Source organism: Balaenoptera borealis (genome assembly GCF_965194805.1).
Source record: "Balaenoptera borealis genome assembly, chromosome: 7".
NCBI lineage: Eukaryota > Metazoa > Chordata > Mammalia > Artiodactyla > Balaenopteridae > Balaenoptera > Balaenoptera borealis.
The window spans coordinates 87,410,042-87,435,431 of record NC_138864.1 but is presented as its reverse complement, the minus strand read 5'-3'; the positions used below and the strand labels follow the sequence as shown (position 1 = coordinate 87,435,431).

General features: G+C 33.6%; 1 protein-coding gene across 1 annotated transcript in view; it reads left to right on the top strand.

Annotated features, from left to right (window-relative positions):
- The window catches only part of DPY19L2 (dpy-19 like 2), a 91,444-nt gene that overhangs the window by 15,992 nt on the left and 50,062 nt on the right, over positions 1–25,390 (top strand). Inside the window, exons 5-11 of the mRNA XM_082399503.1 lie at positions 286–406; positions 3,065–3,158; positions 7,235–7,292; positions 8,542–8,633; positions 9,713–9,812; positions 22,989–23,066; positions 23,907–23,993. Of these exons, the coding sequence (XP_082255629.1) occupies positions 286–406; positions 3,065–3,158; positions 7,235–7,292; positions 8,542–8,633; positions 9,713–9,812; positions 22,989–23,066; positions 23,907–23,993 (630 nt within the window). The remainder of the gene's footprint in view (positions 1–285; positions 407–3,064; positions 3,159–7,234; positions 7,293–8,541; positions 8,634–9,712; positions 9,813–22,988; positions 23,067–23,906; positions 23,994–25,390) is intronic.

Sequence of the window (25,390 nt, the reverse complement as noted above, 5' to 3'; positions counted from 1 at the left end):
TTCATGCTTGATTTTACAGCTACTATTAATTATGTTAGAGTTGATTACAAGAGTATATTACAGAGATGTCGATCACAACATAAATTTTGTAGATGTGCATTACTCAGTAATACACAACTTTAGTTGATAGTGTGTGTGTATAAAATTTTAAATGAAATGATTTAAATAAATTCATCAAAGTTTATAATGTTAAAGGCAACCATCATAAAATGGTATTTTGGAAAAATTATGATTAAGAAGATATTGAATTTTTCTTTATTATCTTTTTGATTTTATCTTTTGTAGGTGATTATAGCCTTCTGGTATCGCATATTTGTGGGAATAATGAATTTATTTGGGCTGGAAACAAAGACCTGCTGGAATGTGACCAGAGTAGAACCTCTAAATGAAGTTCAAAGCTGTGAAGGCATGTTTCTTCCTAAAATGCTGTTGTATTGTCATTAATGTTTACATAAACATTTTATAATGTTATGACTCACTTTAAGAATTATTATAAACTACTGTGATTTTTTTTCTTTAAAAACAGTCTAGAACTGATTCACCTAAAAGTGTATTTACCCTTTAATTTTCTGAGAAGGCAATGTACTTGCTAATAAGAGTATTAATTTGGAATTTAATTTGAGTATTAATATACTCCAGTGTAAGGCCATATTGATTATAAGTCATTCCTCCATTTCAGAAGGTACAAAAAAAGCTTTGGGGTGGCTTGAATATATAAATTTGGAGGATGTAGATTAAATAGTCACAGTTCTACCTGTAATAGTTAACATAAATAGTTAATGTAAAAATTTAGTTATGCATAAATATTTAAAAATCAGATATATAATAGATTACTTTAGAAATTCTGCTGTTTTTGTGCTCTCACAGTCCATGAATAGTTCTAATCAAACTCTTCATATACATCTTCTACGTCAGTATCTTTGTCAAAGAACTGCTTTTCGAATCATCTAACAGTTTTCCAGGATCTGTAATTGTCACTTCCATTTAAGATGTTTGCAATTTAGCACTGTTACAATCTTAGCATGATGCTGTTCCTTGAAACTCTTATTTGAAATCACATGTATCTACTTGCATAACACAGTTGTTTTTTCTTTATTTCTTCATATTCTCTAGAACATTACGTTTTATAAATATATTTTTGTTGACTTGTGTACAGTAACATTCAGTTCTCAGAATATATCCTAAATTTGTATTTCCATGTTTCCCTTACATTTTTACTGATTCCCCCAGATGGTCTTTATAACCATGGTCTAAAACAGCATTGGTAGAAGATATTTGAGGGCAATTAGACTTTTTTTTTTTTTTTTGTACAAACTAAAGGAATTGAGAGACTGCCTCAACCAGCTTAGAAGGTATAAACTTTTCTGAGGGATGGGAAAAAATCACTTTATATATGTACATATATGGTATTTATTAAGTTGCCACTAAGTGATAGGTTAGTGTTGGCACTTGGGACCCCAAGATAAACTGGGTAAACATGGGGCCTTACCCTCATAGAGTTTGCAACATAAGAGGGATGTTAGCGGTTACAACTGTGGTGGATGTTACAAATAGGAAAATAAGATTGCTGGGGTTAGAAGAAGTGTTTCAAGAATAGGAACCAGCATTTTCCAAAGTCCTGAGGCAAGGGAGAACTGAAAGAGAGCTAGACTTCCTAGAGCAGAGAGATAGAGAAGAAAACATGGTGTGAAATGATGCTTAGAATGTAAGCAAGGGTCCGACAGTGAAGGACCATTTACTAGTTAAGGATTTTATGTGTATTCATTGAAGAATTTTGACAGATTTTTATTTTCAAAACACAATTTCGGCAGTTACATGGAAAAGACACTAGTAAAGGACAAAAGTGAATTCAGTGAGGCCAGGTAGGAAACTGTTTTGCTTTCAGCAAGTGATTGCAGGAAAGGTAACTGGAAAATGAATGGATTTGAGAGATAGCTGGAAGGAGAAACGACAAGATTTGGTAATTGTTTGATAGGAAAGGGGAAGGAGAATGAATTTATGTAACACTGTTGGGTTTCTGGCTTGAGTCCCTCCATTCAAAGTGGTAAGAAACATTTTTAAAAAGTAGCGGGTTTGAATTGCTATTAATTCGAGGTACCTGAGAGACCCCAAAGTGTAGATGTCAAGTGGCTACCTGCATATACATATCTACAGGAATAAGAAGAAAGTTCTCATCTGAAGGTAGACTTGGAGTCATCTGTATATAGATGATAATTGGAACCATGGAAGTGGAAGAATTTCCTTAAGGAGAATATGCAGACTGAGAAAAGAAGAAGGTATATGACAGAGCCTAAGGTGGTCCAACATTGAAGGGGGTTGTGTAAAAGGATGAGAAGTTACTAGGACAGACTGAAAAGGAATGATCAGAGAAGAAGAAATCAGAAAGGCCAGCCTTTAGATCCTGGCTCCACCAGTTATAGCTAAATAACTTTTGGCAAGTTACTTAAGTTTTCTGTGTTGTTTTCTCAACCATTAAAAAACGTATTTTCATACCAAGTAATTTCAAAGATTTGTTCTGAGTATTATGTGAGATGATGATTACAAAGTACCTAGTAGATTATGTGTGTGTGTTAATATATTATATATATATGTATTGTCTTATACCCAGGATATATTAAGTATTAAGGTCCTGGCTATACATGATAATGGATCAATTTATCCCATACAGACTAAAGCTGCTCCTTGAAGTCAGGGGCCGTATTTTGCTCACCCTAGAGCCTAGCAAAAGATAAAATTAATGCAATGGATTTTCGCTTGTAATTTATCAAATGGCTCTACAGACAGTTCTAGATACGGAACAATAGCAGCATCACCTAAATAAAATGAAGCACCAACTAATCATTACACTATAACAACACTTCAATAGGGAAAAGTATAAATGTAACTAATAATGCCTCATGGATGGGGAAAGTACTAATGTAACTATTAAATAGAGCAGCAGTCTGAGCAGCAAAGCTTTCAGCAAATTCATGAGCTCTTGATTACAAAGCACTGAGATAATTATGCCCAATTGCTGTATAGTAATTTATTCATTAAATACCGAATAATCTGTGTCTTTTTAAAGGATTGGGAGACCCTGCTTGCTTTTATGTTGGTGTGATTTTTATTTTAAATGGAATAATGATGGGATTGTTCTTCATATATGGTGCATACTTGAGGTAAGACTACTGTATTAAAAGATCTTTCAGTGGAATAATAAGGACTTTCTGACGTTTGTTGATTAAATTAAAAGGATAAATAACAAGATTAATGGACTAATAGTAGGAAACTTTTAGATTTTATTTTTTCAGAAGCTGAGCCAAATATGCAGCCAAAAAGTAGAGCTGTTGCTAAAACAATATCTTAAAGGCCCCTCTTTTATCCTTATGGGGATATTTTTTAAGCTAATTAAGATTCCTTAACAAAGATTTTAATGAAAATACCTCTAGATCATGTGTAAAATTATTATAACATTAGAGGGGATCATTGGTTGGCATTAGTAGCAAAGTATTAATATTTCTAATTTTCATCTCTGTTCATGTGAAATTAAGAAAGCAATAAAAGAAATTGTATATCACTTGTAGCAGACACTTACATTTGATAGCCTGTCTTTCTTGATAACAGCACCACAATTTTGTTTGGGGTAGCAGGGTGCCCAATTTCAGGTGATAGGTTGAAGTTAACTATGACAATCATGTATTCTGCTTCCCACTCTCCATTGCATGTTGGGAGAGCCATATGAGCTAGCTTTTCTGGTGAAAAAGAAGGTGAAATCAGACTTGGTTACACCAGGAAAGCATTTGCCTTTCTAACAAAAGGTTAGATTCAGCTGCCCCTTTTCTGTTATCTTCCTGCTTTTACCTGGATGTGATACCTGGAGCTATTGCAGTCATTTTGTGATCATGAGGGAAAGGCCATAAACATAGCACATATGTCTGCCTTAACATCCTTTTGCTGTTGAACCAATGCCAACAGACACTTATCTTTTATTTTCTTGTTGAATGATACAATAAGCATCCATATTATTTAAGACACTTTTGTCAGATTTTGTTTCTGACAACAGAATACATTTTTAACTGAATCATCAGATTTCTTTACAATGTTATTCTTGAACTGCACAACATTAAAAGTGAAAAATCTAGATTTAATCTTTCAACAATTACTGAGTTTTCATAAGGTTTATGTTTCTATAGAGATTAATATATATATACCCCTTGTGTTTGGAAGTTTTCAGCATAAAAATCCTAGCACAGAATCAGTGAAAAATTGTGATCTTGATAAAATTTGTTGACCTTGATAAGCTGATTTTAAAATTATTCAGAAATGCACAGGGCCTAAAATAGTTGAGACAATCCTGAAGAAAATGTGAGAACTTACTTCATTAATTATTTCTGTATTATAAAGTTAATGTAAATAAGACAATGTGATATTGGCATAGAGATAGACAAATAGATCACTGGAATAAAGTAGAACCCAGAAGCAGAAATGTACATTTGATATACACTTGGTATATGACAAAGTGGATATTACAGATCAGTGGGTAAGGATAGGCTTCTCAATAAATGGTGCTGAAATAATGGGGAGATCATATGGAACACAGCAGAGTCAGAACTTATGAAAAACAAATCCTAGTTGGATTAAAAACTCAAATGTGATAGACAAAATTATAAAATGTTTAAAATGTTATATAGAAGATTATCATCAGTAACTTGGGGGTAAGAAAGGATTTCTTAAACAAGGTACAAAAGTCCAGCCATGAAGAAAAAAACTGATAAATTTGATGAAAAGAATTTAAGTTCCTCAAGATATAATAGAATGAAAAGATAAGCCACAAGCTGGGAAAAGATACTGCAAAGCACGTACGCAATGTGGTATCCAGACTTGCATTCATTAATTTGACAAATATTTTTTGAATGCCTACTGTGACTGGGAGCACTATTCTAGGTGCTAGGAAAACAAAACAAAGCAAACAATCCCTGTCCTCATGGAATTTGTATTCTAGGGGATAGACAAAGACTAAGAAGACAGACCACCCAATTGAAAATTGGACAAAATATTTATGAATAGACATTTCCCAGAAGAATTCCAGATTGCCAATAAACATATGTAAAATTGACCACCATCATTAATTATGGGGAAAATACTAATTTAAACCACAATGAGATACCATTTCACACCTACTAGATTGACAAAGGCAACTTTTAACCCTGGTGGGTGGATATATAAGTTAGTACAGCTGTTTTGGAAAAACAGTGTGCATTATCTAGTAATAGTAGATACCTTATAACTCAGCAATTCCAATTTAAAGTAAATATGCCCTAAGAAGCTCTTTTATGTACACCAGAAAATATATACAAGAACATAGCAGCATTGTTTGTAGTAGCTCCAAACTAGAAACAACTTAAATGTCCTTCAGCAGAGAAGTGTACACATTGTAGGTTTATTAATACAGTGAAATACTGTACAACAATGATAATGAACTAAAGCTGCAAACATCAACATGGACAAATCTTACAAATATAATGTTGAATGGATCAAGGCATGCACAAAATTAAAAAATGCTGCATACTTATATTTGTATAAAGTTTAAACACAGATTAAATGATAGTATGATATGTATATAGAAGCAGTTATATTGGTAATCACAAAACTCAGGATAGTGGCTGTCTTAAGGGGTGGCAAGTGAGGTCTCAGGGTGTGATCAATTTTCTGTTTCAATGATATATGGTAGATACAAGAATATCCACTTTATAAGTGTTCTATAAGCTATCTAGAAATTTTTATGCACTTTTCTATATGTGTGCCAGATAGGAAAAATACATAAGCTCATCAGTATTTTGAGGGAAAGGATTACTTTTAGATTATGTTAACAGGCTTTAAAATGTTCTAGTTTAAAAAATAGTTTGTATTTATTATGCTTTTTTCAAATATGGAAAATGTTACACGAGACTAAGACATTTTAAAAGTTAGTATTTTTCATTGGGAGAGCTACCCAAAAGGTGATAGTCTTCTCTAAATTGGTTACACAGTTCTAGAATATCAAATAAATTATTAGGCTCCAGTCTTTAAGAAGGATATGTAGATATAACATATGTTGGCTATAAAAGTGTCACCAAAACTGTGAGGAGATTAGAAACTATGGCATATGAGAATATGAGAAACAAAAGAAATAGGGATTTGGGGAAAATTTTCTATTTCTTACCTTGGCCACCCTCCCGCACTGGCACTAACTTGGAAGGTGGATATTCCATTTCTATTCTTTTGGTGGTTAATGATAAAATGTTAACATACATATCTAACTTGATCAAGTCTAAAATTAATTGATATCTTTCCTCTCCTTTTTGATCAGTACAAGGAATTTCAGAACACTTTACTTCAAAGCAGCCCCTAGCATCTTGTAATTATTACCATAATTTAGTACTTCTAGTACCCCTCCACAGCAGTCATCACTGTTATTTTTTGTTGTCAAATCTTCCTTAGATTTATCCTCATGTTCCTAGTTTCTATATGCAGCATTTGTTCTTGCTCCTCACACCTTCCTCCTTTCGATTTCTTCTTTTCTGATGTGCGTCCTTTGAATTTCCCTTAGTGAAAATCAGTTAAAGGTATATTACTTCCCATTGGCTTTCCTCTGCTTGTTTTGTTAAACTCATTCCTTCCTTTTTTCAATCATTCAACCGGTATTTATTGTCTTCAGAGTCTGAAGCTGTGTATATAATGATGAACAATACTTTAAAGAAAAGGCAACTTTAAGAAGTGGTTTTTAATCTTTGATAATAATCAGCCATCCTTGATCTCAGTTTTGTATTCTACATTGTTGTTTCTTGGGACTCAACAAAAGAATATTTGCAGTACTTTAGATGGTTCAGTTACCGCTAAATGAAACTGTTAGACTCTTCATCTCTCAGTCACTGAAATCCAATTTGGAATGACAAAAATTTGCCTCCACTCAGAATATTCAAAGGATGCAATATAGACTCTGAAGTGCTGGCCTGTTTGTTAAAAATTATTTTATGTTCACATATAATATTTTACATAGAAAATATTTTACATATAAATTAATAACATTCAGATTACTTTGTACACTTTGTATGCTTGTACGTTCAAGAGTAAAACATCAACTACATGGGTACTTTTGAAATTTTTACTGTTATTTTATATGGTTTAGTACTATGACATTTTAAAATCTAAGATAAGTTTGTGAAAAACTCACTATATTTTACATGAATTTTGATTGTACACATTTTTTTTACAGTGGGACTCAACTTGGAGGTCTAATTACAGTATTATGCTACTTTTTCAACCATGGAGAGGTTTGTTTTCTAGAAAATAATTTGTAGAAATAGAAGGGGTGGTATAGGAACAAGGAAATGTATTCATCAAAACAGTATTTAATTGTATATTACTTAGGACTTGACAGTATTTTAAAGAACCTTGTGTTGTAAGTTGATGTTTTAATCATGTTGGTCCACATTTTTATATAATAATTAGAATTTATGATGTGAGCTATCTTGCCTGGTTTTAGCATGTATATATGTTACATATATTTTGTAGAAAAAGGAAGTACTGTATTTGTTGAGTTCAGGCACTTTATGTACATTATCTCACTCCCACCAAACTTTTTAGGGAGGTGGCTGTTATCCTCACAGTAGAAGATATGAAATTGAAATTTGGAGAGGTTAAGTTATGTACTCAAGAGTCCACATTCACGCCATGATGAAGCTGGGTTTCCTCTTCTACATCTTTCTGGCTCTAAAACCTCACTTCTTTCTATTACATCATGCTGCCTTTTCAATTACACAAAATGCTGAATTCAAAATACAAATTAACTTACTAACTCAGCCCAATAAGACATGGTCCACCTAAAAAGAGTTCATGGAAACTTTTTTAGAATATGATAGATTCATTCAACAAAATATCAAGTACAAAACGTGTGCCAGAGTCCGTGTTAGATGTTTTGGAAGCAGTTTTAAAGTCTATATGAAAATTTAATACTTTCATTGCATACATCATATCAGTGAATCCCAAATACTTCTGGTTGTTTTTAGAAATTTATAGTTATCTCTTTCAAAGGTATATTTCACAAATTCAGAAACAGTCTTAATTACTTGTAATGGGTGTCTATACATATTAAACTTGTCATGTGTAAACATTTGGTGTTTGTGAATGCCCTAGGTGACATTTGTTTAGATATTTTTCTGAGCATGTATAAATCCCAAAGCCCTGGGATGCCCAGGGTCATCACTGAAGAGCTGGAATGTGGATCTGGTTTGTCTTTCCCAGAATCCTCACTGCTCCTAACCCTATCAACTTGTTTGTCCTTCGAGTGTCCGTATGTTTGGCCTGGTCTATCTTTCACTTGTTTCTGGACTTGCTAGTTAATGGCTCTCTACCTAATGGCTATGTGCTGGAAGAGAACTCCAAAAACTGAGGAGCTATACCAGGTATCCAGAAATAAATGAGCCTAGTATTAAAATTACTAAAACCAGCCCACCCATGATTTTTTAAATTAATTGTGTTTATTGCAATGGAACATTGAGGTAAGCATTTTATTGATTTCAGGCTACTCGGGTGATGTGGACACCACCTCTCCGGGAAAGTTTTTCATATCCATTTCTTGTACTTCAGATGTACATCTTAACTGTGATTCTCAGGTAATTTTTATTTATAAAACGAAACTAGCTGAATTGTAAGTTTCTCAAAATTACTTCAACTTATCGTTATAATTACTAAATCTAGGCTCTATTTTTAAAAATTACTTCAAAAATAAATTACTTCTATTTATTTTGTGATAAATATTATGATAAATATTTATGTGATAAATTTTGTGATATTATTAAATAATATCATTAAAAATTTTGCTTTTGAAAATTTATATACCATAGTACAAGAATTTATGGAAATCCAATACAACCTTTATAAAAAGAAGAGTTACAGTTTTATAATTTACACAAAATGTGTGCATTTCTTTTTTTCATATTCTAAAAGGTACTAAAGTCTATGTGGTAAAAGGTATTGGTTACTGATAAATCTCATGATTGCAGAATGGACAGTTTAAACTTCAATATGCATTAGTTTAATTGTATTCCAGAATTATTTCTTTAAAGTCATTGTTTAAAATCTCTTTCTTTAAGTTTTTCTCATAGTCGTTAGCTAATTATTTCACCAGTACTTACACTTTTCTTCATTGCTTTTTGAAACATAAAAGTGGTGGTATATGAAAGTTATTTCTGCTCATGTAGTGTAAATATCTCGAGGTATGCAAGGTCAGTTCAGATTCTATTTTCTGACATTCTTGCTGGAGTATTAAATTTCTAATGTCATGCATAGTTAAAGAAAAATAAATTTTTAGTTGAATATAGTTGATTTACAATATTTTATTAGTTTCAGGTATACAGAATAGTGATTCATTATTTTTACAGATTATATACTCCATTAAAAGTTTACAACATAATGACTCGAATTCCCTGTGCTATATGTTTAAGATACCTACTGATAAACTAGATACAATGCTTTATTTAAAGCTCTAATTTTGTTTGTTTTATTATAAGCATTTTTATAACCCAAATATTTTAAGTTCTTCTTAATGAGCTTTTAAAAGTTAACTATATTTTGTTGTCTAACATCAAAGGTAAGGGGATCAATAGATTTCAGCATTTTGCAACTAGTCATTCAGTTTAATGATAGGCTACTTTTATAGTAAAACTTACTTTTGTCAATTCTCTCCATTAAGGACCTCGAACAATAGTAAAAAGCATTTTATTGCACTCTGCCTATCCAATGTTGCTTTTATGCTTCCCTGGCAATTTGCTCAGTTTATACTTTTTACACAGGTAAGATGATTTTAAACTAATTTAAGTTGAATGCAAGATGTGCTTGGTTGTTTCCATAGGAAAAATTTTTTTTATTGAAGTATAGTTGATTTACAATATTGTGCTAACTTCTGCTGTACAGCAAAGTGACTCAGTTATACACATATATACATTCTTTTTTTATATTCTTTTTCATTACAGAGAAATTTTAAATGTGATTATATTTGTGCCCTAATAGATTTTCAAAATATGGAATAATTATAAAGTTTATATACATGTGTGATTTTTTTTAATCATATAAATCTACCTTCTGTTAATGTGTTGGTTAGTTAGGCAGATATTAAACCTGCAAAAGACTTTTTCCTCTTATTTTAATCCATAATTTTTCCTGTTGGTATTTGAGATGATCTGTGTAAACCTGCCTGTAGATTTTCCTTTTGTCTGAGGAATCATTTTAGTTGCCAAGGTGCGCAACATGGTAAGGGCCACTTTGATTCTTCATGGTAGGGGATTTCTGCTTCTAATCCAGCTAAATGTTGGCTGTTCTGTCTGAAGAGCAGAATCTTACTGGACACCATTTCTCAGAGCTTTAATCATGGTATTATTCAGTGAATTGAGGCCATATCCTGTTTCTTCAAACAACTAAGTAACTAATGGCAAGAAACTGAGCTGGGGAAGCAGAGAGTAAAAGGTCAATTTTGATGAAATTTCCTACTATGATTTTTCATTAGAACTCCTTTCCACCTAACTAACGAACACTGATGATATGTAATGATGTTCTTTATTGGCAGTGAGAAATTCTGCCAAGAATCCTTGTCCTGCCAGTTGTCTACAAAGAATGAAGTTATAACCACAATTTAATTGATGCTGCATGTTTAAAGCATGTTAAGAGTATTCCCTCTGCCTTACTTCCTTATATTTGGTCTATAACTAACACAGAATTTCTGTGGTTTTCATTATTTGCATATGCCAACATAGTAGAATAGATTTCTAGTGTGCATCATTTCCTTGCAAGGAGATGTATTAATTTAGCTCCTTGGGTAATTTTGATATTGCCTTAATGATTTTCTATCCATTCAAAAGATATACTAGACTTTTAGTTTTTTTTTTTTTTTGAGATGTAATTAACATTTTGTAAGCTTAAGATATACAACGTATTGATTTGATATATTGCAATATGATTATCCCCTGATTAACACCATAGTGTTAGTTAACACCTCTATCAAGTCACATGATTATTATTTCATTCTTGTGGTGAGAACGTTTAAGATCTAGTCTCTTAGCAACTTTGAATTATATGATACGGTATTGACTGTAATAACTATGCTATGCGTTAGATCTCCAGAACTTATTCATCTTCTAGTTGCAAGTTTGTATACTTTGTCCAACGTCTCTCTAATTCCCCCACCCCCAAGCCCCTCGTAATCACCATTCTACTCTCTGTTTTTACAAGTTTGGCTTTTTTAGATTCCACATACAAGTAATATAATAAAGTATTTGTCTTTGACTTATCTCACTTAGCATAATGCCTTCAAGGTCCATCTGTGTTGTCACAGATGGCAGGATATATATATATATATATATATATATATATATATATATATATATATATATAGCACATCTTCTTTATCTATTCATCTGTTGACGGACACTTAGGTTGTTTCCATACCTTGGCTATTGTGCATAATGCTGCAGTAAACATAGATGTGTAGATATCTCTTCAATATTCTGTTTTCATTTCCTTTGGAATATGTACCCAGAAGTGGGATTGCTGGATCATATAGTAGTGGTATTTCAAATTTTTTGAGAAACCTCCATAGTGTTTTTCACAGTGGCTCCACCAATTTATTTACATTCCTACTAACAGTGCACAAGGGTTCCCTTTCCTCCACATCCTCACCAACATTTGTTTTCTTTTGTCTTCTTGATGATAACCATTCTAATAGGTATGGAGGGATATCTTACTGTGGATTTGTTTTTATTTCCCTGATGATTAGTGATGTTGGGTGTCTTTTCACGTACCTGTTGGCCATTTGGATGTATTCTTTAGAAAAATATTTATTGTTCCTCCACCCATTTTTTAATCAGTTTTTTTTTCATTATTGAGTTGTATGAGTTCTTTATACATTTTGGATATTAATATTTCACCTAATATATGATCTGAAAATATTTTCTCCCATTGCATAGGTTGCCTTTTCATTTTGTTGATTGTTTCCTATGCTGTGCAGAAGCTTTTTATCAATAGTTTGATGTAGTCTCACTTGTTGATTTTTTCTTTTGTTGCTTTTGCTTTTGGTGTTACAATCCAAAAAATCATTGCCAAGATGAGGGTCAAGGAGCATATTCCCTAAGTTTTCTTCTAGGGGTTTTATGGCATCAGGTCTTATATTTAAGTCTTTAATCCATTTTAAGTTAATTTTTGTGAGTGGTGTAATATAGAAGTCCAATTTCATGTAAATATCCAGTTTTCCTGACACCATTTATTGAAGACATTATTTTTCCCCCTAAGTATTCTTGGCTTCCTTGTCAAATATTAATTGACGGTATATGCATGGGTTTACTTATGGTCACTCAATCTGTTCCATTGCTGTGTATATTAGTCTTTATTCCTGTACCATACTATTTTGATTACTATAGTTGATAGAGTAATGGGGGTTCCTTATATGTTACAGTCCTTTTTTTTTTTGCTGCTTTTAGGATTCTCTCTTTGATTTTTGAGTTTCATTATAGTGTGTCTTAGGGAAGGTATTTTTCAATTACAATAATGGGGTGATTTATTAGCTTTGTGAACTTGCATGTCCAAATCTCTTCATAGGTTTGGAAGTTCTCAGCTATTATTTCTTTAAATAAACTTTCTGCCCCTTCTCCCTCTCTTTTCATAGAACTCCGATGATTCTCTTATTTGATCATTTGATATTTTCATATAAATCACATAGACTTTCTTCACTCTTTTTCATTCTTTTTTCTTCGTTATCCTCTGACAGCGTATTTCAAAGTTCCTATCTAACTCACTGTTCCGTCTTCTGTTTGGTCTATTCTGATGTTGATACTCTATTGCAGTTTTCATTTCATTCATTGAATTCTTCAGTTCCAGAATTTGTTTTCTTCTTTTAATCATTTTTATCTCTTTGTTAATCTTCTCACGTTGTTCATGTGTTGTTATCCTGATTTCATTGAATTGTATTTCTGTGTCTTCTTGTATCTCATCAAGTTTCCACAAAACAGCTATTTTGAATTCTTTATCAGGTAAATCATAGAATTCTGTTAGAGTTTGGTTACTGGAGGACTATTAAGATTTTTTGGTGATGTCATGTTTCCTTGATTCTTCATGTTCCTTGAAGTTTTATGTTGCAGTTTTTGCATTTCAGGTTGCCTTCAGGTGGGATATATTCTTCATTCATCCTGTTTATATTATATCTGGGCTTTTCTCTGACCTCATATGGATACACCTGCTTCATGCTTCTTGCTCCCTCTGTGGCAGAATTATTAGGCTTGTATGTCTTTTCTAGACAGGCCCACAGACCCCTGGCCTCTTTTTCACATGAGCTCCTTATCTACTAGAACTCACTCTTACTGCCACACTAAGGAACATGAAAAAGGAGCCAGCTGCAGAGTCGGGAGAGGCCTGAGTTTAACACTCAGGAGGTGTCAAGAGTGCCTGCAGGCCAAGTGGAGGGATCCTTGGGTGGTTTTCTCAGCAGCTGGTAGGCAGGTTTCCTGCCAGAGTCCTGAGCACAACCAGAAGGAACTGCATCCTTTTAATGCCCTCTGATATTCTTATTTGCCTCTTGCTCAATCTCCTGCCTGCCCCAGTCAAGGAGGTCGCGCCACACAGCTCTGAGTGCTGTGGGGAAGAAATTGTTTTTTCCAGCAATGTCCTGCATAGCTAGGGATGCCAGCCACACACTCATCATTCTCCCTTTCCCCCATGGGAGAGGTTGCCACTGGCTAGTTCAGGCTCTCACTGTGCCACCTTGGGGATAGGGTGGTGTTGGCAAAGTTCCTCTTACTCTCTCTAGTGCATCCAAACTCATATATATTTTTGCTCCAATGAAGTGCTTGAGCCTCTCCTCAGGAAGACTGGATTCTACAGGGCTCTCTTGTCTGTGGGTGTCTGCCCAAGTCAGCAGTATCCAGATTTTCTTCAACCATAGCTGAGAAGAGCTGAGACTAGTTCACTGGCTCCTGCTTATTCCACAGCCTGTGCTGAGGTCTGTCTGCCTATTCTCAGATACATAGGTGGGCAAGACTCCTCCCGGAACCCTTGGCATATGGTGCAACTTCCACAGAGGCACTTTTGTTCATGGATGGATGCCAAATTTTAGTTGTTAAAAGGAGGAGGCAGAAAAGCGGGACATCTTATGCTGCCATGATGCTGATGTAACTCCCAGCTTTTAGTTTTCTGAATTAACGTATAAAGTTTTGTTTGCTTGTGTTTTTGTTTTTTAATACTAACGTGAAGATAATTCAAAGTTATTTTTCTGGGAGTGTTCTAAGACTTTTATTCTTGATTACATTTTTCACAGATTAAAGTTAAAATTAGTTCATGTCTCCTGCACATATTGTCTGAGAAATGGGGCTGAAGAACTCAAGGATTAGCTATATTTTAAAGGAAAAAAATTACAAGCAACAGTTGTAGAAACCTAGAATATTTGGAGTGAGAAGACCTTAAAGCATTATCATTCTTAAGAAATTGAGAAATTGTGACTTATTCAGTAACTGGATTTTAATTTATAATATGCTCTATTTTCTTATATTTTATTAGAGAATTCACATTCATGTAGGAGAGATTGTTATGACCAAGGACAGTAAAAGGGATAGTTGCAGGAAGGAGGTTATAAAATCAGAAGTGATAGAGATGCAGATTATTTCCGGAAGAGATAGTATCAATATATCTATACAAAACTGGTTGTCAATTTCATATTCTTTCTTTATATAACTGATTCTTTGCTTGGGGTATGTATAAAGCCACATCTCTTTTAATATTTAATGTGACTCCATGCCCTCATCCTGCTTATAAGAAGATTATTTTCTTCCCTCCCTGGAGTTTCTCTTCCACTGATAAGCCCATCGGCCATTTATTTGGGCCAAATATCAGGACTAGATGTTTTTGCCTCACTGTTGAAGCCAGAAATGAGACTACTTGTATCTGGAGGATTCAGAAATCTGGGTACACAGTCAATGCCACCACACTGCTGTTTAGCAAAACTTACCCCTTCTGCATGGAATTTGACCCTCAGTTAACCTTCTAGCTCTCTTCCCTTAGAAATTTGCTTGTGTTGTGTGACCATGATGTTACTAGGCACGTTGCTTGGTGATTGCCTAATTGCATCCGAGAGGAAGACACTGTAAGTGAGCTAAGTTCTTCCTGAGGGGGATGCCTTGACTTCGGGCTTCCTTAAGTGAGGTGGCTCTTTTAAGTGTCATTTCCCTTGCAGAAGTTTCCATGGGTTATGGATCTTCTAAGCCAGAGTGGCTTCTGCATTTATGTGATGTGCATCTTCTTTCTTTGCTCCTGAGCTGTCACCTGGGGTGAGGCTACCATGAAGACTTCTTTGAGAGCTCCCACTGAAGAGAAATATCTGAATCTGTCCTGCTGACAAGTCCTGTTTCCTGTCCTACAGCTTTCTGAATGAACCAGAGGCCAAGTTGTGAACTTAAAACCCCCTGGTTTGCATTGATGTCGAGAACTCAAATTCACCTTCTTGAAGATAGAAAACTCCTAACAGCCATAGATGCCAAGTGCTTCACACTAAAATTGGCCTGGACTCCGTGCTTTTACTTATGAGTGGCACCATTTTCTTTCTTGTAAATGTCTCATAGCGTGCCTGCAGTGCTGAGATAGCTGAGTTGAAACATAAGGAATTTCAGCATCAGCTAAATGCTGTCTGTAGAACTAGGCTTCTCCTAAAAAAAGACTGTGCAGTTCTGGTGTACAGTTCTTGTGAGTGAGCTCACAAGTTCAGAATTCTATCATCTACACAATGTGTTTGTTTTTCAAGTTCCTTGGGGTTCTGTCTTGCCAAATTAGGATTATATTAATGTTTTGGAGATGTTCAAGTATTGGTGAGTCTCATAAATGTTTTCCACCAGGAGACTCATAGCTCCTTATGAAACTTTTTTCCAGTTCCTTTGTCTTTACTGAACATCAAATTTCACACACCAAGGGTCTGAGAAAGGACAATTTTTTTTGTCAAGTCAAATAAACCTTTTGTTCAAGAAGAGTGAGTGCTTGCTTGCCTTTGATCTACAAAACTAAAAGAGGTCACCAAAATGGTTTTTTCCAAGGGGAGTTGATGTTTCTTCCACTGGATGTAGAAGCAGCTACTCTTACTATAAATGTCAGCTTCTCTTTCTGAAAGCTTTGTCTGACCTTGCATCTTGTTGTTAAACTCAGTCTACAGGTTGATTTCTCTCTATTAGTTTGACAATGTTTCTTGTGGCCACAGTGGTTAAAATATAGTTTATTCTATATGTGTAAACTAACAGGGAATCAAAAATTAGCTTACAGAAGGGATTTATAGTTTCATTCCTTATACACAGTTTTATTTAAAGTTTATTTTAAATGCCTGTACTCATTTCTGATTTCAGGAACAAAATTGGTCCAAGCATTTGAACAGATTAAAAACTCTTTATTGTTTCATGGAAACAAATTTTGCCCTACCCTCAGAACTACTTATCTTGAGAAGTATGATGAAAGGAGGCAAGAATAGAAGTCAGTTTTCTACATTTTCACAACAGAATGTTGATTCTGCTGCTTGTATCTAAATGAGAGAGCTTACTTTTCAACCAGCAATTCAAATAGCAACAGTCCAGCTATTAAGCACAATTTTCCCTGTGAAGTGTTTTTTTTTTTAGCCAAAGTGTAAATATGATGTTTAAGAAGGGGGGTCTAGATCTGCATATCCTAACAGTATTGGTCTATGAGAGGAGGGAAAGGGAGACTAACATATACCAGACTTCAGTATTATAGTTTATTTTATTTAATCCTCAAGGAGTCCAGGCACATGGGTATTATTAACTTATGATTACAGATGAAGACACTGAGGCTCAGAGATTAAGTTAAAATCAAGTCGGCCTACTTCAGAGCACCAACACTTTCCAATTTATTTTTGTTGCATCTCTAGGGTCTTTCAACTCTTTTCTATAGAAGGCCACACGCTTGGCTGTGTTGTCTTATTTCCTTACTAAAATGCCTTCAGTTTTCATGAAGCATTAATAAAAGAAATATGCATTTAAAGAGTACTTCCGTACCTTTTGTAAAACCATAATTAATTGTCTACTGTATTACCTAATTGCTTTTCTACATAAGAATCTGTATGATACATTTTTCATAATTAGTGTCAAGATTAATTTTCTTCACAAAGTAAATTTATGAACTTCCTTTTAACAATTATAGTTATTTTATTAAATGAGCTGGACACACTTTCTCACAGTGTCTCTTAAAAACCTATATTTAAGCTTGTCCCCATCCCCAAATTTATATACATACTGTATTCCTTTCCTTTTCAGTTTGACAATAAGTGTGATTGCAGTAAATAAAAATTTTTAAGATCTTTAAAATATTGTCTTCTGATCAAAGAACATGATATATATCTACTTATTTAGTTCTTAATTTCTATCAATAATGTTAATATAGATTTTTAGAGGTCTTACAGATCTTTCATTAGATTTGTTCCCAGGTATTTTCTATTTTTGTTGCATTTTAAAAGATTGATTATATTTGTTAGATATGGGGTTCTACGTATGTTAAGCAAAGTTTGTTAATTGTATTCTAATCTTTTAGATTTCTACTATTTTTGTTTGCTTTCAGTTACTAGAGGAGGAATGTGTTGAAGTCTTCCATTATAACAGTGATTTGTCTGTATAGCTGTGTAAATTCTTGCTTTAAACATTTTGATGGAACATCATTATGTGCACAGTTGTTATATAGTCCTTTTATTTTTATGTAATGAGCCTTAAATTTTTTTAAAGTGTATTTGTGTGTATGTGTGTGGTAAGAACACTGAACATGAGATACACCCTCTTAATAGATTTTTAAGTGTACAGTATAGGTATTGTTATCTATAGACACATGTTGTATAATAGATCTCTAGAAGTTATTGATCTTGAATAACTGAAATCTTATGTGTGTTGATTAGCGACTTCCCATTTCCTCTTCCCCTCAGCCCTTGGCAATCACTATTCTGTTATCTATTTCTGTGAGTTTGACTATTCTAAATACCTCTGATAAATGGAATCATGCAGTATTTGTCCTTCTGTGACTGGCTTAATTTACTCAGCATAATATTCTCATCCATATTGTTGCATGTTATAGGATTTCCTTCTCTTTTAAGGCTGATACTATTCTGTTGTATGTGTATAACATTTTAAAATCCATTCGACCGTTGATTGTCATTTAGGCTATTTCCATATCTCGGATATTGTGAATAGGGCTGCAGTGAACATGAGAGTGCTAATATCTCTTCAAGATCCTGTTTTCAATTCCTTTGGATAAATACTTAGAAGTGGAAATGCTGGATCATATGCTATTTCTATTTTTAATTTTTGAGGAACCTCCATACTGTTTTCCTTAGCAGCTGCATAATTTTGCATTCCCATTAACAATGTGAAAGGATTCCCTTTTTTTCACATCCTCACTAATACTTGTCATTTGTTTTTTTGAAAATAGCCATCCTAACAGGTGTGAGATAATATATCATTGTGGTTTTGATTTGCGTTTCACTGATGATTAATGATATTGAGTGTTTTTTCATATATCTATTGACCATTTGTATACCTTCTTAGGATAAATAGCTGTTCATTTCTTTGGCCATTTTTTAATTGTTATCAGTTTTTTGCTAGAGTAATATGAGTTCGTTATATATTTTGGGTATAACCCCTTATCGGATATATGGGGTATTTTCTCCCGTTCCATAGGTTGCTGTTTACCCTTTTGGTGTTTCCTTTGCTATGCAGAAGCTTTTTACTTTGATGTAATCTCACTTGTCTTATATCTGATAAGAGATTAATATCATCAAAATAAGAGATAACAAGTGTTGGTGAGGATGTGGAGGAAAGGGAACCCTTGTGCACTGTTGGTGGAAATGTAAATTGGTGCAGCCACTATCGAAAACAGTATGGAGGCTCCTCAAAAAATTTAAAATTGAACTACCATATGCTCTAGTAATCCCACTTCTGGGTATATATCCAAAGGAAATGAAAACAGAATATTCAAGAGATTACCTGCCTTTCTATGTTTATTGCAGGATTATTCATAATAGCCAAGGTATGGAAATAACCTAAGTGTCTGTCAACAGATGAATGGATAAAGAAGATGCGCTACATGTATATACAATGGAGTATTACTCAGCCATGAGAAAAAGGAAATTCTGCCATAGGACATAGATGGACCTTGAGGGCATTATGCTAAGTGACATAAGTCAGACAGAGACAAATACTGTATTATATCACGGGATATAATATTAGTATCACGTATTAGTATTTAGTTTGGAATCTAAAAAAACCAAACTTATAGAAACAGAGAGTTGAATGGTGGCTACCAGGGCCAGAGGGGTATGGGAAGTAGGAAGATATTGGACAAAGGGTACAAACTTGCAACTGGAAGATGAATAAGTTCTGGCGATCTATCACATAGATTGTAGTTAACGTTATTGTTTTATATACTTGAACCTTGGTAAGAATGTAGATCTTAAATGTTCTCACCACAAAAATGAAATGAGAATTTCATGACGTGATGAAGGTATTAGCTCACACTGCAGTGGTAATAATACTGTAATATATGTGTATCAAATCAACAGGTTGTACACCTTAAACTTGCACAATGTTTTCAGTCAAGTATATCTCAATAAAGCTGAAAATAAATAGCAGAGGGATCCTTGGTAGAGACTCTAAGCTTAATAAAAGGGACAAATTTCTTAAATCCAGTAAAGTTCTGATTATCTGTTAGCTGGAATTTTAGTTGGAACCACTTTATGCCTTCCCCATCCATTTTGGGGGAGGAGGTAGGTAGTACCTGGGAGAAGAAAAAATGACAGGAAGTTTGAGAGTAAGATATTAGCACCAAACTCCCAAATTCTGGGTAGTTGATCTATAGAATATACTTATAACAATTTATGCATTCTTTGACTCTGAGATTCTATGGCCTTGCTTGAGCTTGCTTTATGAGGCACTTGATAATGTGTTGAAACGAAGTTTGCAGAGATATTTGTGTCCTTGCGTTTTTTTCCACACCACCAGCAAATAAGTTTCTTTAGGGTGGAGATAGCATTGGCCCTCTAGTATCCATTGAATGGATTTGAATTTATAGCATCGTTTCTAAGAAAACTATACTTTAAGCTCCAAGCAATTAAGTTATAAGTAAAGTTCTGGGAAACTATATTCCGGTAAATTGGTTATTACTTGAAAGTATTACCATCTTCAACTGGCACCTCTTGAAATAAAAATCTCTTTGGAATTCTTGAATGAATTATCCATTGTTGTTTTACTTATACAACAAATTCATAATCTGGTTACCACTAAATGTTAAATTGCATGAGACTTTTCAAAGGCCCAAAGAAAAGAATTCCTGGGTCCAGTCATTATTATTGTGAATGCAGTCCCCTAAAATAAATGTTAATACTGTAATTCACAGTAGAGCTGTACAATTTTTAATGAAATAAAGTACCACCAAAATAAAATGTCATATAGTTAGAATCATAGGTTGTGTCACATTTTCAGACTGACTTCTTTCACTTAGCCATATGTATTTTAGGTTCCTCCATGTCTTTTCATGACTTGGTAGCTCATTTCTTTTTATTGATGGATAATATTCCGTTGTCTGGATGTACCACAGTTTGTTTATCCATTTAACTCTTGAAGGACATCATGGCGGCTTCCAGTCTTTGGTGATTCCCTAAACATTCATGTGAAGGTTTTGAGTGGGCATAAGATTTCAGCTTAATTGGGTAAATACCCAGGAGTGTGATTGTTGGATTGTATGGTAAGACTATGTTTAGTTTTGTAAGAAATTGCCGATTTTGTCAGGTTTTGGGATTTCAGCCATTCTATTAAGTGTGTAGCAGTATCTCCTTGTTCCAATTTACAGTTCCTAATGTAGTATTGGATTTAACATCTTTACATGTGCTTATTTGCCCTCTGTAGATCTTCTTTGGTTAGGTTATTTGTTCACATCTTTTGACCATTTTTAAATTGGGTTATTTGTTTTCTTATTTTTGAGTTTTAAGAGTTCTTAGTACATTTTACATACCAGACCTTTATCAGATATGGGTTATGCAAAGATTTTCTCACAGTCCCTGGCTTGTCTTTAGTTTTCTTAATAGTGTCTTTTGTGGAGCTGGGGTTTTTAATTTTAAGGAAGTTCAGTTTATCAGTTTTTTTCTTTCATGGATCATGCTTTTGATGTCATAGCTAAAAACTCATCCTCAAATAAGATCACCTTGATTTTCTCCTATATTATATTTTAGAAGTTTTTTAGTCTGTGTTCTACATTTAGCTCTAAGATACACTTGAGTCAGTTTTTTGAAAGGTGTAAGATCTAGGTCTAGATTTATTTATTTTTTAATGTGTGCATGTCCAAGTCTTCCAGCACTATTTGTTGAAAAGACTGTCATTTCTCCATTTTGCACCGTTGTCAAAGCTCAGTTGCCTATAATTGTGTGGATCCGTTTCTAGACCCTCTATTTTATTCCTTTGATCAATTTGTCTATTTTTTCTCCATTACCATGCTGTCTTGATTACTGCAGCTTTGTAGTAAGTCTTAAAGTCAGTTAGTCTCAGACCCTTTTTAAGAGTTTTCTCTTTGCCTTTGGTTATAAGCCGTTTTTACTATGACATGCCTATGTGTGGTTGGGTTTTGTTTGTTTTAATTTATCCCTTGCTAGGGGCTACTAATACTTTTATAAGTCAGTGCTTGATTCTTTTTCTATAGATTTTGGGGGCTTCTCAGGTATAATGTCTTTAAGTATAGATTTTACTTAATTCCCTCAGCCCTTTCTGACATGTAAAGTATGACCTTTATACTATACGCTCTACATCTCTTATGTTCTTTCATATGTTGTTCATCCCTTTGTCATTTTATACTTTCTTCTGACCTATCTTCCAATTTATCACTTCTTTGTTTGGCTGTGTTCAACCTGCTTAAACCCATCTTTGACTTCTTATTATTGATTATTGTAATATTTAGTTGTATATTTTTAATTTGGTTCTTTTTTTTATGGCTTTCAGTCCCCTCCTGGAATTTTCAATCTTATCTGTTATTTCCGTGCATATGTCAAACATAAAGTCTTTGTCTGATGATGCCAGACATGTTTTTGCATGGTTTGTGAGCTAAGAGTAGTTTTTACATTTTTATAGTATTGTTTAAAAAAATGTAGAAGAAGAAGAAGAGTATACAATTGAGACTGTACGTGGCCTACAAGTCTTAACATATTTACCATCTGGCTTTTTACATAAAAAGTTTGCTGACCCCTGAACTAGATTTAGATTCTTCATAGATCTGTTTCTTTTGTCTTAGTGATAATGTCTTATCTCCTCCTGTATCTGATTAGTTTTGATGTGGTATTAGACATTGTACATGAACAATTGTACAGTTAATTTGAGACTAAGATATTAACTTATTCCAGAGAAAATTAAATTTGTTTCCAGCAGGCAAATACAGGGACTAACAATCTTTAATCTCCTTCATGCCATCAGAGAATGAGATAATTCAAAGGTGGGCTTCAGTATTTTGGAGCACTGCTTTGATTTCTGGTTCTCTCTTATAGTATAACCCTTTGAAGTCCCAAACCAAAGCTTGGGGACTTAGCAGAGATCTCATTCTTGGGGTTACCTGACTGCTAAGTGTGTGGAAATCTCTCAACTGCCTCTCAGCTGGCAGTCATCTGCTTCTATTAGAATTGGCAGATGCCTCTGGAAGAAAAGTGACCCAAAATGTCATGCTCATCTCTGTAGATTTCCGCTTTTCCTCTGGTCTTAGCTTCCTAATTCTTTTTTTGCTGTATTAGTAAGCTGTGACTTTCATACAGGTACTTTTATTATTTTTTCGAGCTATTCTATTCTCAGTGAGAAGGTTGGTTCACATTACTTTGACAATCATTATTGGAAATATAACTCTCCTCTTATATTTACTTTGCATATGAATAGTGAAATGCTTTTCTACATTTTTTCACTTCTGCTTTTTTTATATTTTTATTTCAGATAGCCTCATTATTTCCCATGTATGTTGTGGGGTACATTGAGCCAAAAAAATTTCAGAAGATCATCTATGTGAACATGGTGACAGTTTTTTGAATATCTTTATTGGAGTATAATTGCTTTACAATGTTTTATTAGTTTCTGTTGTACACCTGGTAACATTTTTAATATTTATAAGTCATATATTAAAATAAGATCTCAGGGTTGACTGTTTTATATACCTCCTCCCAAGTAATATTTAATACATATGATGTTGATAATATTTAGAAGGATAACTGAATGCCATATTATAGCAACTATACTTTCAACTAGACTGTAGATGTTTTGTATTCTCTGAAACTTAAAAAAATTTTTTGTTTTTTTATTATTATTGTCACTACTTTTGTAACTGCCTTTTCTCCCTGAGTCCTGAGATTTTTAACACTTTCCATGAATATGACACTCTGTGAAATTTATGTTTTTGCATTATTTTTTTTATATTAGTTTCCAAACACATATCCCTTAAGAAAATAAAAAATAAAAATCTTTTAGGTAAGAACATAAAATAAAGCTTCCTTAGTGAGGGAAATCCTCAAGTAGTTCAACAAAAATCAGATTAGAAAACTAATAGTTATAAGTAAGTCTTACTTATTATATCCCTCCATTATTGAGTTAATAGAAACAATAAGATTTTTCCTGTTTTCTTTGTACCAAGTTGAAAATAGGGGGAAAAAATTCTGCTATATAGTATTTATGGTGTTGAAAATACTTGGAACCTATCAGTGTGTTGAAATTCTGTTATCACTTGGTCAGGATCTATTTATTAATCTTTTTTATGCAAATAAAGTTTGTATTGGAAATGACTATATCCCTGTAGACAAAGTATGCATTATGCTATCTATCTAATAACTATAAAATGTATTTATTTTCTTCAATTTTCAGGTTTCGGTTCTCCTTTGTTTTGTGTTGATGTTTGGAAATCCAATGTATTTATCTTCTTATTATTCTTCGTCTCTATTGATGACATTGGTAAGTGTTTGTTAAGCTCGTGAAGATTTTTTTTAACCTGTCAAATAGCAAGTTTACCCATTTAATATAGGTTAAGGAGAATAAATAAGGCCCTTTCTGGATTACTGCTCACATGAAAAATTTTTCCCAGATAATGCCTTTTGTCTATCTCATCCTTGAAAAATAATATAAGGAAAGTACCTTTTTAAGGCAATGCCCAAGTAAAATTTTTTTTAAATAATAAGGTAATAAGACTTACTTTTTAAAATATGCCATAATTTATGATAAAAATTAGTTATTTCCTTCTAAGTCACTTCAGTAGGCTAAATACTTATTGCAGTGACACTGCCATTGCCCAAAACGTTTTTGGAACTCCTCTGAATTGCCTTCACAGGCTGTGGCACATTCTTTTGAATATCCTCAGTGGTGGCAAATCTTCGTCTTTTAAGGGTGGATTTGATTTTTGGAAACGACCAAAGTCTTGTGAATAAGGTGGGTGATTGGGCTGGGTAATACAGATCTTGATCAAAATATAGTGTGACAACAAAGTAATAAGACCTATTTTCTTGCACCCATAAGGAAATAATCTCTAAAGATAGTTTATAAAGAGGAGTTCCAAACTGTTTTGAGCAGTGGCAACATAATTATAGTAAGTGTGTAGTTTCTTCATGTGACTTACTTTCATGGAATAACACTCAGAGTTGTATTTGGAATGGTGGTTCCGTAAATCAGTTTTATTACCTTATAGTCACACTTCCGATATTCATAAGCCAGAACCTGGAATGTTCTCCTCCACTGGAATGTTCCTAGGATGTTCTCTTTCCACAATGACCAGAAATGATAACTTACTACAGAAATACCAAAATATAGCACTTTTCCATGTATCGTGCATTGACTGGATCTTTTGAGATTTAGGTTTTTAACATTTTTTCTCCCCATACCTTTTTTTTTTTTTGCCTCCCAGTAAGTAATTTCTCCTCTTTCTCTCTCCCAAAAGACATAGGCCCTTTCTTTTCAACATTTTGTCAAACTTTTTCAGTATTACAAAGTAGAGGACTTATAACAGTGTGCTCATCCACCTCTTTTTATGAAAACATTTTTTATTTTAAAATATAGCACAGACGTAGAAAACCTCATAAAACCAATGTTTTATGTACTTAGTTCTGACTAGTACTGATAAGTACTGATTAGTGGACTGTTATTTGGCAAACATCCTTAAACTACCATCAAGTCAAAACCAGAACTTTTCTAACCATTCTAGAAGCCTTCCATGTAACCTGCCTCAATCATAACTCCCTTGAGCTGCTCTAAAACAGTAGTGACTATCATGACTATGGGGATCACTCCAGGCTTTTCTTTATAGTTTCATCACTTAAGTTTCTATTTTTATCTATAGGTTTCCAATATGTCTCCCTGTT